The 17,089-nt window shown below is 40.6% G+C and overlaps 2 protein-coding genes across 2 annotated transcripts; both read right to left on the bottom strand.

Annotated features, from left to right (window-relative positions):
- Positions 1-383: 383 nt before the first annotated feature.
- Positions 384-4,536, bottom strand: mkrn4 (makorin, ring finger protein, 4). The gene is made up of 8 exons (XM_008413545.2): positions 4,395-4,536; positions 2,260-2,388; positions 1,912-2,156; positions 1,768-1,838; positions 1,414-1,658; positions 1,238-1,345; positions 639-738; positions 384-560 (listed from the first exon to the last, which is right to left on the bottom strand). Exons 1-8 carry the CDS (start codon positions 4,424-4,426, stop codon positions 432-434), a joined length of 1,059 nt encoding a protein of 352 aa, XP_008411767.1. The 5' UTR covers positions 4,427-4,536; the 3' UTR covers positions 384-431.
- Positions 4,537-4,674: 138 nt separating this feature from the next.
- On the bottom strand, positions 4,675-16,374 carry ppardb (peroxisome proliferator-activated receptor delta b). Its single transcript, XM_008413546.2, has 8 exons — positions 16,003-16,374; positions 13,602-13,999; positions 13,371-13,522; positions 13,107-13,245; positions 12,261-12,463; positions 10,783-10,989; positions 10,442-10,685; positions 4,675-7,218 (listed from the first exon to the last, which is right to left on the bottom strand). The coding sequence occupies exons 2-8, from the start codon at positions 13,933-13,935 to the stop codon at positions 6,971-6,973; spliced, it is 1,527 nt and encodes a 508-aa protein (XP_008411768.1). The 5' UTR covers positions 13,936-13,999; positions 16,003-16,374; the 3' UTR covers positions 4,675-6,970.
- Between the last annotated feature and the right edge of the window lie 715 nt (positions 16,375-17,089).

Raw genomic sequence — 17,089 nt, 5'->3', positions numbered from 1 at the left:
AGATTGCCTTCAGTGAGTGGAACAAATTTAAATTGAGCAATCAAATATGGGGAGAGGTTAAGGAAGAGGCTGAGGANNNNAATCACATGAATCAAAGCTTTGAGGGGAAACAAAAAAAAAGAAAAAAAAAATCCTAAACCAACAAACCAATGTCAACAAGATACTTTCAACTTTCCTTAGACCCACATCAGACTCTACATGTGCAAACACCAATACAATTATTGCTGACATTTACCTCTCTCCCCTCCCCATTTGTTTCAAAATCCTAAATAACTTGGTTTCTGTGATCAAGTCAACAGTCACAGATTCACAGCCCTCATACCCAATTCTGATGGAAGGCTACTCCAAAGCTGGCTTAGTACAGACTACGACAGAGGCAGTGGTCAAAGGTGGATTGACTGTATTTTAGACTACCAAGAAAAACAAAATGCTTAAAACCCGTAATCTTCAGTTAGGCAAAAGAGAAGTTCTTCATCCGCTTCTTCACCACCAAGAAGGCTCATGCTTATGAAAAAACCAAGCAGATCAGTAAAACTGTCATCCTCTTCCTCCGAGAGGTACTGTGAAGAGGCAAAGGAGGAACATAAATAAACCACCATAGAAGGCACCTAAAGCATATTAAAGGATTGTGCCCTTACTGAAAACACTGGACTGTTAGAATCTGCCACATGCCGATAGAGACACTCCTTTTTGAAGGGACAGCATCCATATCTGTCATAGAAGCAGCATCTCTTCTTACTGGAAAGAAATATAACGGTCAATAGCGTCAACACATGTTAATCTATCAGACTGATCAGTTACCGTTTTCATTGACTAAAACAAATAAATAAAGCCGAGTTTATAAGTTTTACCATCTGCACTTTCAACTCACTACAAACGAAGCCCAGGTATAATACACAGGTACTTTGTGCTTCCAAATGCATCTGTATTTAATGGCCACTCAAAGACCATTAAAGTATTAGGCATACTATTTGTATGTCTAATAAATGTCCCATTTTCAAACATTTAAAATATAACTATGGTACCTAGTATCCTTGTTTAAATCCATCTGAAGAAATACCATCAAGAAGGTAAAAAGAAAATAAGGTGCAACAGGCTCATTATAAGGGTTTATAGGCAGCAACTGAAGCAACTATAAACTTAAATACATTGCAGACACTTAAAGCTGGTCAAAAAGTTGCATTGCATATGTGTAAACTGGTGAATTACTTTGAGTGCAATCAAAACAGCATCTTACCCAAATTTTTTCTTGAAAGCACTAATTACATTTTCCTTCTCTTGACCTTCCACCCAGTATTTATTTGGCACATAAAAAGCAGACCTGACTCGACACTGAGGACAAGCCCTGCAAATACACAGAGGTCAAAACACTTGTGAATGCAACTTTAACTTGCCGTCATAGCAAAGGCCTACCTTACGACGTCAAGCCCGATGTCTTTTGTTTTCCTCCAGGTCGCAATGCAGTCTAAACAGAAGGGATGATTGCAGTTCGGCAAAATCCCAAAGACCCGGTCTCTCTGATTCTCCTTTTCATAGACTTTGTCCATACAGATCCCACAGACCACATTTTTGCTCTGCAGGAAAGCCAAAGTTTCTTCACTTTTTTCATTGTAAGCTGCTGCAGCTCCATCTTCATATGTCTCAGATTTAGAGGTTCTCTAAATGCACAAACAGAAAATAGTCACCACCAATTGAGCCTTTGTTTTTTAGATTTGTGGTATATAGAAGGATCCTATCTACAATTAAGTCATCAAATCCAATACCAACCTCATATCTTCCCTCCCATGCACTTGCTTGAGCAATACCTGAATAACTGGGGGCTGACTCCAAATAATTTTCTGCCAAAAGAAATTGGGGAACAGTATTAAAATGTTAACTTATGACTCAGTTTATTGTATAAACCTCCTGTACCTTGTGACAGCTCCTCCAAAACATATTCTGGCAGATGCCCAGATTCTTGCTGAAGATTGAAGGGATACATTGCCGACTGTGATCCACTGCATCTCTGCCTGGATGGGACATTAACGCGCCAAAGAGTTGGTTCTGACCCTCTTCTTTCAGAGTAGTGGGGCATACTGGAGGGGGAGGCTACAGGCACTGAACCCCTTCTACCTGGAAACACTGGTCCAACTTGAGGCAGAAGGACATGAAAGAACCTAGTGGCGGGAAATAAATGAGCTTCATAGTCCTTTAAAAGTTCAGACAAAATAAAAACATACAAATTCCAACATGTGTGCGAGTATGTTGGCTGGGGGTTACCTGCACCGTTCACCATACCAGCAGCCACCTTTCTGAAAGTACCGACAAATTTGTGATGCAGGTATAGGGGTGAACTCATGTCTGTACTTGCATCGTCGGCCAAATCTGCAAGAACCATTTATGAAGCGCCTGTGCAAAATAACAAAATAATTATTATTATAATAGCAGCAATTTACAGTTGGAGGAACTAAGATGTAATGCAAATGTGTGATCAATTTATAAACTCACGCATTTATGACCACAAGTTATAAATGCATGCGTTGGCTACATAAATAAAAAAATAAAGTTGCCACAGCAATGTCCAAATATGAGGGTTTATCAGAACCGACATCATTTCCTAATCTCAAAGTAAACAGAAACGGCTTTTTCCATTTTTACCTACCAGCAACAAAAACTACTGCAGTAAGACACAGAAGAGGTTAGGATCCAATGTCTCTTGTGTCCCATTCATTGATTCATGATGTGCAGATGTTTTCCCTGAAATTGCCTCAGTTTTATAGATGAATTTCTTACTATGCATTTTATATTTTTACCATATATGCAGTTAATTTATCACACTATGCCTGTGGTCACCTCTGTGACATTACCCAGATTAAGTACAAAAACTCAATTTGTAGAACATCTGGTCACAAACGGGCTGTAGAAACTGAAAGGTGTGTTATGCATCTCAATTTACAGTAATTAGTGTAGATGTCATTCCGTTTCCTGCCCGGATGACAGGATCATTGACAGAGCAACATCCATCCATTTTCTTTACACCCTTGTCCCTTAGTGGGGTCGGGAGGGTTGCTGGTGCCCATCTCCAGCTAACTTTCCGGGCAAGAGGCAGGTTACACCCTGGACAGGTCACCAGTCTGTCGCAGCGCAACACAGAGTCACACAGGACAAACAATCACACACTCACACTCACACCTAGGGTCAATTTGGAGAGGCCAATTAACCTGACAGTCATGTTTTTGGACTGTGGGAGGAAACCGGAATACCCGGAGAAAACCCACCATGCATATGGAGAACATGCAAACTCCATGCAGAAAGACCCAGGCCGGAAAGGCAACAGCTCTACCAACTGCGCCACTGTGCAGCCCCCTTGACAGAGCAACATGTTCATTTGAATGAAAAGAGGAAATCTGAGCCAATCACAATGATTTTAAAGCCAGGAACATATTGTTGTTCTTCTGGTTAGCCAAAAATATATCAATGATCTTTGCTTCCAATGGAATCTACTGAAAAAATAAAAAATAAAAATACTGGAGAACATTTTATGAACTAAATTAGACTAAACAAGCATTTGTGGCCATCATGTAACTTTGAAGTAATCACTTTTCAGTGAATGAGAATCTTTCAGTTTTACCCTAAAGGGGTCGCCACAGTAAATCACGAGTCTATATTTAGTCCCATCCTCTGCATCCTCACACCAACCAACTTAATGGTCTCTTTCAAAACATCAATAAATCTCCTTTTTGGGCTTCCTCTGAGCCTTCTGCCCGGAGGCTAAAACCTTCAGATATAATCAGAAGAAAAAAATCTTGCCCAAACTCTCAGTCTGGCCTCCATATCCAAAACATTTAACATGAGCCGTCCTCCTGATGTACCTAGTCATGACCCCATCAAACTGTTAAGGGAAAACGTAGTTCTGCAAATACTTTAACACTAAAACCGGTTTCCCCATCAGCAGCCATGTAGCGTTTTGATATTCGTTTTCGTTCCAGAAAGAAGTCGTTTAGGATTATGTTTTAATTAGCGCACAGTTTTAAACCAACGTACCCACACAATAATTGGATTAATTAACCCAATTAAGTATTTGATCTCATTTTAAACCTAAACATTCGACTCTTGCACAGACAGAATATCGGTGTTATGGAAACAATAACGGCCAGCAAAGATAAAATGTTTTAACGGTTTGATATATATATATATAAATTGTCTCAACGTAAGGACAAGGTAGAAAGAAACATGCACAGTTTAACAATTCAAACAGCTTTTAATGTTACTCAGTTTTGAACTGAACGTGAGGTAAAAGTTGTCCAAGTATGGCTAGCTTACCGTAGTAGCGACAGTGTGAAAATACAGCCACTTCTAAAGTGCAAATTAGCCCTTCATATTTTTTTGTCCATTACTGGATTTCATCTGCTTACCTACATATGTTTCCACTACGAACCGAGTCCATCCTGTCAACGGGTTTATCTGCCTTTTCTTTTTTTTTTGAGCGAGCCGCCAACCGAGACTCCCTCCTTCTTCCTCTCTAAATAGCTAACAGCTGTTTTTCCGCACTAATTACCATGGCAACTGACCAATGGGAACTTGAACTGGGCGGTTCTACGTAGAGTGCGCAACACTTCATTGGCCAATGCATGTGTCAATCATAACAGTTCCTAACGACATAAAGCACATGCGCCATTAAAAACGAGAGAAAAATCAGTGTTTTCATTTCTGTTTTATATGTGAGAAATCACTAAACTAAAAAGTGAATATAGGTTATACATGTTACCATAGGAAAATATTTCAAGTTCTACTACATGCTTCTGCAAACAAATTATTCAACCCATCATGTACAGAGGTAGCTTTTTTAGTTTACACTTTTTGGTGTAATTTCTTGCTTTATCAGATCTCTGCGGTAAATGGATTTTCTTATTAGAAACCAGTAATCAAAAGACAACTCCAAAAAATGAGCAAATATATATTTTATTTTAAAATGTGCCTGTTTATTTTTATTTATTTTTTTTGTGGTCAAAAAAACAAAAAAATAAACTTTTAAAATTCCCAAACAGGCACCTTAAATGTGTGACTGATGCAGTGATTTTCGGAGGAGCTGTATCTTACAACTCACAGGTATTGTTCCACGTAGCTTATCACCACAAGCAAACAGGAATGGACACGAACATATGAAAAGAAACTATGTATAAAATTTTGAAGGGTTTGGACGAGAATACGTGTTTAAAAAACAACAAACTGTGGAGCCTCATTCATCCCTATAGGTAATGACGTCACGCAGTGACGCGTATTTCTGGCACATGTTGAGATGTGGAAGGTGAGGAAAATGAGCATTTTTTTTAAAAACCATTTCACTATCTTAAATATAACAAAAACGTACATCTTTTTTTTTTTTTTTTTTGACCACATAGCAAAAATTGGTTGTACTGAATAATTCGCATTTTAAAACAAAATCAAATAACTCCTCATTTCTTTCCCCCTCCCATTACTGTTTTCTGGTGAGAAAATCCAGTTACCATGACATGCACAGACCCAACCAACATCCTTTACTTTGCATAGCACACTTGACGTGAGCCGATGATACAAAATTTTGCAAGGTGCATTAATAATAGGGATTAAGGCAAAAATAAATGTCAAAGATTCGATAAGACAGTGAAATATTCATACATTTGGAGGTAGATGGGGATAAAGACAAAAGCACAAGAGACTACTGAAAGGTGAATTGCGTAAATCAGAACTGGCAGAAGAAAGTCAAAACTGTCAAGCTGCAACATAAATCAGACACACAAAAGTGAACAGTACTTTTGGGTTGTGTATATCTTGAATACAAAATCAGAAGCTGAGTTAGACTTTCAATTATGATCAAATCTGCCAGTCACAATATAATGGTTCTGTATGCTGGTTTCCTATAAAGTCCTCCTGCACCATGGAATTCAACACGTTCATGTTCAAGAAAAGCTTGTTGGTTTGCATGACAATATATTTGGTAAAACCTAATCTAAACAGGTAGGCATGGATAAACAAATATACTTAAATCCATGAAATGGCATAATTCATCATTTGCTCTAACAGTATCATCAACAAACACAAATAATTTGTAACATAATCACAGAGAAATGCGCCAACAAAACCGAAGAATGGCGAGTTCAGGTTCCCGCACGAATGAAAGAAAGCTTGCTGTCCCTCATACTTTTGCAAGTCACATGTTTATAGTGTCCACTAAGTTGAACTATTTTCACTTGGGTCAATGGCTTTTAAGACAAAACCTAAATGAGTTGGATTTCACATTTATTGACAAACAGAAATGATATTGCACAGACACTAAGAGAGCTCTACACTGCTGGAGCCAGCCCCAGTTTGTGTTCTTCAAACCAAATGGCAAGGTGGAAGGGTTAACAACGACGATGATGATGATGATGATGATGATGGTGATGATGTTGTAAACAAATACCAATTTGTGCATCTTCGGTTGTAATACAATTCTGAAAATAATTACAATCACTCTTTCTAAAAAGAAAAGAAAAAAAAAACCCTGATCTCCCTCTTCCATTTCAACTGTACCACTGGCGTAGGAACATGAAATGTTTTCCCTTTGCAGCGGAACGCAAAGCACGGATGAGTGAGGAGAAGTTCTCTCTCACTCTCCCTTGCGTTCTCTAAACACTGCTCTGGGGTCAGCTTTGCTATGAGAATGAAACAGGAGCAGCCTCTATAAGAAAACATATCACTCTTCCTGTTAGGTGGCCGTTGTGGGAAACTAAGGCGTTTTTGCAGCAAATGATTCCAGATGCTCATCGCGCGGTGAGAGCAACGCTGATACTGTGGGAGCTTTCCTGATTGTGATAGCCCTAGCAAAGTGAATCTGCTTCATCTGTGAGTTCAAATCCATGCCAACGTATGGAAAACAGTGCTTTCACTGAATGCAGTGTGTTATTATATAACCGAACGATTCTGTTTGTAACAGTATTGCTTCAAAAATCAGTCTGTGCTGGAGATTTCTCTAATACATGTCTTTGTAGATCTCCTGTAGTAGAGGGTGGAGCGAGGTCTCCGACTCAGTCTTTTTGATCTTTTGGACGAGCTGAGCGTTCTCCGTGACCAACTGGCGAAGGTCGGCCATCTTCTGAAGCAGCTTGGGGAAGAGGTAGAGAGAGTCAGAGTGGTTGGCTTGGAGGTGGAGGTCCAGGGCCTGGAGGATGCTGTCCTGACTTTGCTCCACCTGCTTCACGTTCATCAGCCCGGGACGATCTAGGGGGAACAGGAAGATATTTTACAGTAATCAACAACCCAAGACTACAACAGTGATACAGATAAAGCAGAGATTACGTGACATTAAAACCTAATTCGGAGAGCAGAAGTTGAACATTTTTGACTCGCGTGCATCTGCTTCTCTTTGGCTGCACAGGCTACAAAATACTTATGAAATGGCACAATCCTGCATGAATTTTGGTGCAAGTCACACCAGGAGATTCTTTAATTTTTGTAGATATTTCTGTCGGTGTGAAAGAAATCAATTTAGACTCCCATCTGAGCAGCTTTTAGTTCAGGATTCATTTTATGCGGGGATAGCTGGTATGGATCGTGAGGTCGTAACAAACCAAGCATGCGTCAATTATCCAGACTCCAATTTTTGTAATATTTTCTGAACATTTAAGAACAAACAACTAACTTTGAACATGGCTGAAAAGTGCCTTATGGTTCTTCAAGTAATGAAGCAACAAAATTACTTTGAACTGCAATATACTGTAGGACTGTTTCACTGCTTTTATCACATCTGGACTAACTTGTAGCAGCTCTTTGTTACAAAATACAGAACTTGGAAAAAATTTTGAAATGGAAGATTATTTTTAGCAATGTGTGTGAACTTGGTAAATGAAAACTGTTTAGAGAAATTCCAAAGAAACTGTTGAACTTCAGTTATTTTAAGACCAACCAGGTAGTGAAATTGCCATTTTATTTGCTTTCTGAATGAGTCATCAATCTGTAAAATACTTGAATTGAGCTGTAATGTGGCAAATCAAATATAAAATCATGTCAGTTTAATATAAGAAAACCTTCTGCTCTTATTCGGCATTAGTATACGTCTGACATTCAAACTATTTTCCCGTATCAATTTTTTTCTTAGTATTTATCTATAGACATCTGAAGACAGCAAATCAACACTGTTTAATGTTTAAATGTCACTCGCAGACATCAACTTTGTCTTCATAAATAAACTGTGAATAAAGTTCAATTCACATTTTTATGAGTTAGTTTGATTGAAGGTTGTAGTACACACACACTTATCAAATAAAGATCTTTGGTGAGTATTATTAATAAACTTTTCATTCGACCAAGTCTGTTTATAATAAGAAAATGATATTAGAGATGGTATCTTTTAAAGCATAACGAATGTAATAATATAACATCATTATAAATTATATACCAACATTATATTGCATGAAGATATTGCATGTTAAAAATTATTATACCCTCCCGCCCCGTCTCATATTGCCCTCATTCTGTTTCTTTTAAGTGTGAAATGATCTGAAGAAGAAAATGAGTCTGTTTCAGAGAAAACAGAAGCTACGAATCTTTAACATCGCCACCTGCTGGTGCAACACATATTACTGCATTTCTGAATGTATTAAACTTCTCTAGAGTAGCGTAGCTGAAAGAAAAGTCTGAAAAATCCATGGCAATCTGGCTTAGAAAAGTGATCCTGGACCATCATTTACTAATATTTATGTATGCCATATCAGCACAATGACGAGCTACGAAGTTAACATCATGAGGGTTTGAACAGTTTTGCCTTCCTGTACAGACATATTTTATACATCCAGGCTGACAGAACATAACTGCGTTCGTATGTGTTTTTTCTTTTTTTTGACCAGAAATAGGGTGGATTCAGGATGCAGAAATTGTGTTGATCTAGTCAAATGCTGTGTCAGCCTTATTTTTATTTTTTTCACTTCTTTTCACTCTCATGCCAGAAACTCTTTTCTAAGACGCTTCATTTTTATACAGCGGTAGAAACGTCAAAACCTGAACTGGTGTTGCATTTATTCCTGCAGGAATCGAGAGATCCGATGGGCAGATCTGTGCAGACCAGACACAGAGAAACGATGCCAACACTTCCACGCTTCTGAGAGGAAGCGTGGAAGTGGTTAAGGTCATTCAGCGTGGATGTCACAGTTAAAAACACACTGAGGCTCTTTGTTGACTTTATAAAAAACAGCTGCCTTACTCAACAACAACGCTGACGGCTTGCCACCAAAGGGAGACGGAGGAGGGACCACAGCGAAGTAGGGCAAAGTCAAGAGTTTAGGACTGTTTAAAACTTGTACAAATGCCAACATCCTGGTCGAGAACCTTTGTACTGTAGTAAGAACTGGTGTTTTAATCAAAAACACTGTTGGGGCCCACTCAAACTCTTGAAAGAGATGCCAATGCTGGCTGGGATTGAAGGGGGAAATTAGAAGAATTTTAAACATTTTAAATGTTACAACAAGCTTTTTAGCTAAGCAAATACATATTTGAGTGGACTTCGGGGGCGTTTGAAGTGCCAAGAAACAATGTTGTTAGCATTCATCGTCAGGCTTACACCAGCCAGCCCGCAACCAGACACCAAGAACACGACCTTGTAGTATTTACATGCCTTGAACTTTTCCACATTTTCCCACAAAAACAATCTCAGTTTTATTGTCTTGCTTATGATTTTTAATTTTTTTTTTTTTGTGCTGGGGCAACACAACGTAGGGCCTAATTGTAGAAGAAAAAAGAAAGAAAAAAAACAACAACACAGCTTTAACATTTTTTATGAATAAAAAAAATCTGAATATTATGTAATGCAAATGTATTCAGCCCCTTTACTTCGATGCACATAAATAAAATCCAAACTATTTCTTTCAGAAGTGTTTTGATTAGTAAGCAGAGTTTTCATGGGTGTCATGTGACCTCGGTAGGAACTCAGCTGCACTGTGGATGCATCTGAGGTTTGTTAGAGAACAAATGCCATCATGAAAACCAAGGAACGCAGCAGATAGGTCAGGAAAAAACCGGCAGAGGTCGGTAATGATAACATAAAAAATTTTGGCACTTTGGACAACTAAGTAAGCACTGTTAAATTAATGAGATGAATGTGACAGAACTGCAACCCTACCAGACGTGGCTTTAAACCTAGACTGGCAGATGGGAGCACAATGCTTCTCTCCAGGAGAAATCCTACTCTGCTTTGTGTTGATATGAAGCATAAACCACCAATGAAATGAACTGGATGTTTGGTTTTGAGAAGCACCAAAAAGAGAACCAAAATTATTGACTGTGGCTGGTCAGACTCAGATCAAAGGCCGACATGGGTGGAAATATGTGTTAATTTTTTCTTTGAAAATGAAGGTGTTGTAAAAAAACAAGAAAAGAAAAGAAAAGAAGAAAACATTACCTGCACCACACAACAGTTGTTTACACTTTACCCACAAACTCTCCATCTCACCTCCGCAGAGAATAATGGCAGCAACAAACAGGGCCAGGTCGCTGTCATCCAACTCCAGAGCATTGAACTTGACAGCAAACTCAAACTTTGGCTCCATGATCTCACTGAAGGGCTTCCGTAAGCTGCGTAGAAACTCCCTCGTCACGAAGCCTTTCCCGTTGGCCACCAAAAGCCCATCCTTGTTCATGAGAGACGGCAGCATGGCGAAAATAGCCTCGTGAACGCCGTATTTGAGCAGCGTCACCTGCAGAGAGCAACGCACGGGGGTCCATTTGTGCCTTCTGCACGTCCGAAAACGAGCCTGCCCGTGGCTTCCGTGAGGCGAGGAGACGGCGACTCACCTGGTCGTTGAGGAAGAGGTCCACGAACCCTGGAATGCACTTGGCAAACTCGGTGAGCTCTCGCACAGTCTCCACCGTGGTGCACTGACAGCGGTAGAACACGTGTACTCCGATCTCCTTGGTCAGCGGTGCGCCGGGAACCAGTTGGCTCCACACCAACCCGCTTTCTGCTTTCCAGAGCGTGTCCACGTCGTAGATCACAAATGGCTGCCACGGATGAAAACAACGTCAGAAGCCACCTCTAATCTAACAAATACCAGCTAGAGCGTACAATAAATACAAGAATCCCTCTCTGAGTCTTTTCTGTTTCAAATGAAACCTACCCAACACTGTTGACCATTTTTCACTTGAGCATTTTATATTATGCATGCACCTCTGTGCACTGACGTTTATAACTTAAAAAAAAAAACAACTTAATATTAATTTTTCTCAATCCATCCATCCATCCATCCATTATCTGGGTCAGGTGGAAGGGGTAGCAGCCTAGGCGGAGAAACAGAGTCTTCCCTCTGCCCAGCCACTCGTACCAGCTCCTCCAGCATGTCCTTGGTCTCCTACCAGTGAAAATGTGGCCAGAGACGCCTCACCAGGGAGGCATCCTTGCCAAGTGCCAGACTGCTCAATCTTTCAGAAATTATAATACTTCTAAAATCACAGATTTAGCATTTTATCCAAAAATTAAAGACAGATACCTAGAATACTATGTAAAATCACAGGCCTCAAAGCACCCAGAGCAAAAGACGTTTACTCTACTTTGTGAAAACTCACTCACAAATTAAACTGAAGCCAAAAAAGCTGCTATTTTCCATGGACGCATTGAAACACTTTATCATTTTGCTCTTTCTGGTACGACGGATGAATTTTGCTTTTCTTTGCTTGAACATGCAACATATGCATTCATTAGTTAGCTCACAGTGACATGACTGATTTTATGACTTCACACAACTACCAATGGTTTAACATAAAATACTTTGAAATATATTTTTTTAATCCAAATTAATATTTTTGAGCCAAGTTCTGACACGATAATAAGGGAGCGATATGTGGCATATGGGATGCAAAAAGAATCCCACATTTTCCAAGCCAAATTTCACACTTCTCCCAACTTAAATTTGTACGAATAAATGGGCAGAACAAAACCTGGAATTACAAATATTTTCTTTCTACAAACCCATTCAAGGCTGGAAAATACTTAGATCGAATTCCAAGCTTTTCCAGGCTTTGTAGAAACTATTTATGGCTAATATGAAGCCAATAAAGTATTTGGATAACCTTAAATGTTAAGGTTTTTATAGAAAATGTCGACACAAAAAGTAAATAATGTTGACCTCATTTAAATAATTTACATTTTAGCCAACGGCAGAAATGTGCCCGGTCCTTTAGATTTGAGTAAAATCAACTTTACTCAGTTTGAGTCTGAGGAAAGGTTTAGCTGTGGCTGAATTTAATGCGTTTTTCCGGCTAAAACCAAAACATACTGCGGTGCTGCTGGTTTTGCCCGTCAAGATGTTGCGGGCCCTCTTCTTGGTCATACTGAGGTTCTTCAGGTAGGCTGTGTTCACTTGTTTGGCCAACGTCTTCAGGTCGGAGCCGCCCGGTTTGGTGAGGTTCAGCTCCTCTGCGAGCAGGCCCGCCACCAGCTTCTTCCTCTCCGCCTCAGGCATGCGTCCGTATCGGATCGCTGGGGAAACGCGCACGCATGGATATCACAATTACAAATCAGTTAAAGTCTGGTTTTATTTGACAAAATGCCATGTTAGAGCTGCAGTATGTAACTTTTATAAAAACATATGGTTTTTACATTTAAAAAAAAATTGTCATTATGATGTGACAGTATAGTATGACAACTAATCTGTGAGAAAAATCAAGTTCCACTGCCATCTCCGAGAGTCCAAAATAATCAATCAGAGCCAGGAATAGGGTATTAGTGCCGTCAATCACTCTCGTGCTCATGCCTCCTGGCTCTCTCAGCTGGTTCACCACAACTTAGCCTGACACGAATACTAAGGCTAGTTAGCAAGTACATTTTACAGCACATACACAAGCATGACTGACGGTGCTAAGACCCTCAAATTGGCTCTGATTGGTTGTTTTTGGTGCATTTCTTCAAACAGCAATAGCAGCTCAGGGAGGAGATCTGTTTTTTCACAGATCATCTGTCTCATTAAACTGTCACGACGTGGTGAGAGTTTTAACAAATATGTAAAAAAAATTTAATAATACATGTTCTTGTAAAAGTGACACACTGCAGTTTTAAATGTTCTACGTCTTCGATTAATAAAATTGCTGTTTAGCCTTAAATGCGAGAGCTCTTCCCCTCTCACCATCATGGGACATTCCCAAAGACAGGCACTTCTGGAAGCGACAATATTGGCACTTGTTGCGATTCTTCTTCTGAATCTTGCAAGAACGCTCACAGCGCTCGTATTCCAGTTTCATCCGCACGGTCCGCCGGAAAAAGCCCTGAATCGGAGACAATGCAACCGGCTTAACAACTACAACTTTCTGCGCACACACACACAAAGAAAACATTGTTACCGATATTTGTAAGACTGCAATGTCTCCTGCTGAGACGGCTAAACTGTTACCTTGCAGCCTTCGCAGGCGTGTACTCCGTAATGGAAGCCAGACGCCTTGTCCCCACAGACCTTGCACTCCACGCTGATCCCAGAAGCTGCGTTGTCTTCTCTGCCCAGACGAAGCTGCTCCGACAGCGACGGTGAAGACGTTTGGGAGAGATCTGCCGTTTTTAAAAAGAGCAGGAATGTTATAGCTCGTGAATTGTGTCCCTTTTCGCCACCTCCTTTCCGTGCTTTCACCTGTGTAGCTTGATGATGCGCCGTTGTCCTTGCTGTGGCTGCTGTCCTGATTTTCACCGTCCTTCCGTTTCTTCCTCTGTTCCCCTTTCAGGCCCCGGGAAGGAAGCGCCTCCCCCTTCTCCTCCTTGTCCTCCTCGTCTTCACTCTCCCTGGTCTTCACCTCTCCGAGGTCCGTCGTCCCCGACGAGCCGGCGGCCCCGCAGCTGTCCGAGCCTGCCGACTCCTCCTCCGGAGGCGTCCACCTGACGTCCGCCTTGTCCCGAGGAGACTTGGCCTCGCAGTAGCCATTTACCCTGCTATGCTGCTCTGTGGCCGTTTGCTGAAACCCGTCCATGGTTCCTGTTGAAGCTGAACTCGGCGGCTCATCTCATGTCACGTAGCCATCACAGCTTGACGTTCTAAAAACAACGTTATTTTTCAGTATAAAAATAACCGCATGTATGTTTCATGTGGACTATATGCAGAGCAAGAATGTACAGCTGCTAACATTTAAGCGGCTCCACATGCCTGCGTATCAACTGGCTGTCGATGTAATATCCAGGATGTGAGGGGTTAACAATCTGATTTTAAGCATGTCAAAACATGCAGCAGACCCAAAACAGTCCTCTTAATTTGTGTTTTGTGTATAAATATGCAGGTAGAAGCACTGTAAGCAATTTTAGACTAACATTATCTTGGTAAGCCATCTGAAAAACGCTTTGGGTGATCTTGTAATCACTCAAAGGGCTGTTTCTTTATCGCTACTTGTTTGTTGTTTTGAAGACCTCAAGATGCTGATGGACATGTTGTGAGATTATATCCAGATTTGCAGAACATTTAAGACACAAGCAAGGTCTTCACCGCATTAAATGCAGCTTGAAATAACTAAATAACAGCGCGAGTCTAAAACCTGAAGAGGCCTCGTTGCTAGTGTCAGAGATACATCCAAGAGTTAAAAAAAAAGCTATGGTTTCAGAACTGTTACAGGTTTCCATCATGCAGCTCTCTGGGTTAAAAGATGCCAGGAAAAAAAATGTGGGTGACCACAGATATCTGGCTATGAGTCTTTCCCCCACCTACTACTGCAGACTGCGATTCATCTAGCTGAAAGAACGCTCCTACAATTCAGAAAGGGAAATATTTCAAGCATTCATCTTGGTTAGGAAAGACATAAATTTAGTTTCTCAAAAAAAATGTATATCACATGTTTACATGAAATAACTAAATATTATTTACTCTAATGCAGTGTGGTATGAATGTGATTACTTTGTAGCACTGCTTTTAGTTTTAAGACAGTAAAGATTTAAAAGCCGCCCTCCGCCCCCGTTTGTCTGCATTGTTGGAAAAAGAAAAGAAAAAGAAATCAGCGTTTTAATAAATCTTTTCAGATGAGGAAGGAATGAAGTGCTCTTCCAGATAGACAGCTGCTCTGATTTCAGAAAGAGGACCAGCCCCAGCAGGTGACATGGCTCCTCAAATCATTTCTGACTGTGGAAACTTCAAGCTTGGATCATGTGTCTCTCTGATTCTCTCAGGGTCCATGATTTCTTATAATAAAAGACACTAATGACATCGTCTCTGGTTCCGGAGAGGCTAAGCAACAGGGATAAAGACAACATGTCTACGAAATAGTAGCCGCCTGACGTTAGATGTATAAATCCCAAAGGATCAGCAAACCACCCAGTTTCTGCTTGCATCCTGGTCATGTCTCCTTTTCCTCCTCTGTCTCAAAGCTTGCTCTCTCTGCTGCGGCATGGCAACATCTGTATTATTGTTTGCCTCAGCTGCTTGGCAGGGTGCACAGTGTGTCTTTGAGCTGCTTTAAGGGGAAAGGGTGCATGCACTATGTACACACTGCGCTGCACTTATGGGCTGGAGGAACAGAGGAGCTTTAAGGGGAGGGAGGTAGTATTTTTACCCCCCGAGCCCCCTAGCGGATGAAACCAATCAGTGTCCGTAGCTTTTTGAGCCGTGATTGAAAAACACATTGTTTATTAGAAGTCAACAGACGAAGCGGATACACTGAGGGTCAATGACATACAAAGGCCAGACTGTGGTTTCTGTCAGGTTTCCAGAAATTAAATCCCGGGAGTGTGGAGGGTGGTCCGAGCAGACAACCTGTCACACTGGTTCTCGGAAGTATTTGCTAACTTACTGAGCACTGAGTCACTACCACGACTGTAATCGGATACAGGCGACTGAGAAATAATGAAAAATAGGATAGACGCGTCTAACCAGGTTTAAAATGTCCAACAACAAACTGCATTACACTCAGAACTAGTCTCCCAGTTTGCTTCTATTAGCCATCTCAGCTAGTTAGCTGTTAACCTTGATATTGACTGAGTACTATTAGCTAGCTGTTAGCAGTTAGCTCACATTCCGCTGCGCTAGACAGCATTTTCTGGCTACCGTGTTGGCTTACCTTCCCCGCTGTAGCGCCGCTGGTTCTGGGGATGTTCCCGCTACGAGAGTCGGCTAAAGTAAACCAGCAGGGAGAGCAGTGCGGTCCTCGGATCGATCGGCTGTTGACAAGTTGTTTGAAGGCTAATAAACAAGAGCTAATATCAGACAGCTAACTAACATAAACTTAAGACAGAGTAGGGCCTTCGTGTTGCAGCTTAGAGGAAAAAGTGTAAACATAAAAAAAAAGTGTTTACTACTATATCCTGTGCAAATAAGTAAAGTTAAGTGGTAATCCCTCCCTTCTTCCCCCTCTCTCTCGCTGTGTGTCGTTCATAGCTTTCCTTTGCCCTGCTTCACTCCTCCTCCTACTCCTGTCACATGTCAGGGCACACAAACACACCACACCGAATCGGCCAAACACTGAACTGAACAACTCAGATCCCTTCAGTGTTTTCTGAATAAATTACATCATAAAAGCAGATGAGAAAAACCAATCAAGACAAACATAACAAAAAAAATATCAGACAGGAAATATGGGGAACACAATAAGCCATTGATTTCACTGATTTCTGCTTGAATTTTACTGAGCATCATATAAAACCCCAGAAAAGCAGATGGATAACTTTATAATTAATTTTTTTTAACGTGACATACAGAATCAGTTAAATGCATCCCCCTAAAACAAAAATGGCTGTCTTGTTTGGGTTGAGTCTTTTTTTTTTAAGCACACATTCAGAAACACACTGAGAGAGGAGATACATGTGTTACAGTTTTATTGCAAAATGAAGAAAAATAATTACAGGAACAGAATCCTTTTGACTGCAATCTGTCTAAGAACCATGAAAAGAGCGTGTTTTAATTAGTGAGATGTCATCTAGATGGATTATGATGAGGTCAAAACGACCGGGCTGGAGGCAGCACTGAGGGAGTTGGGTCCTGATGACCAGGATGGATTGGATAATTAACAGTGGATATCACCCTGAGTTCACCATGCTCATGTCAGGCTATGGAGAGGCTTTTGTTTCTCTCAGGTGTTTTGGTGCATTTTTGAATCATCCTTGACATTTGCAAAATAGTAATTGCCTTTTTCAAAACAATTTGTACAA

Source organism: Poecilia reticulata, linkage group LG7, assembly GCF_000633615.1.
Source record: "Poecilia reticulata strain Guanapo linkage group LG7, Guppy_female_1.0+MT, whole genome shotgun sequence".
Classification (NCBI taxonomy): domain Eukaryota; kingdom Metazoa; phylum Chordata; class Actinopteri; order Cyprinodontiformes; family Poeciliidae; genus Poecilia; species Poecilia reticulata.
This window is presented reverse-complemented; position numbering and strand designations above follow the sequence as displayed.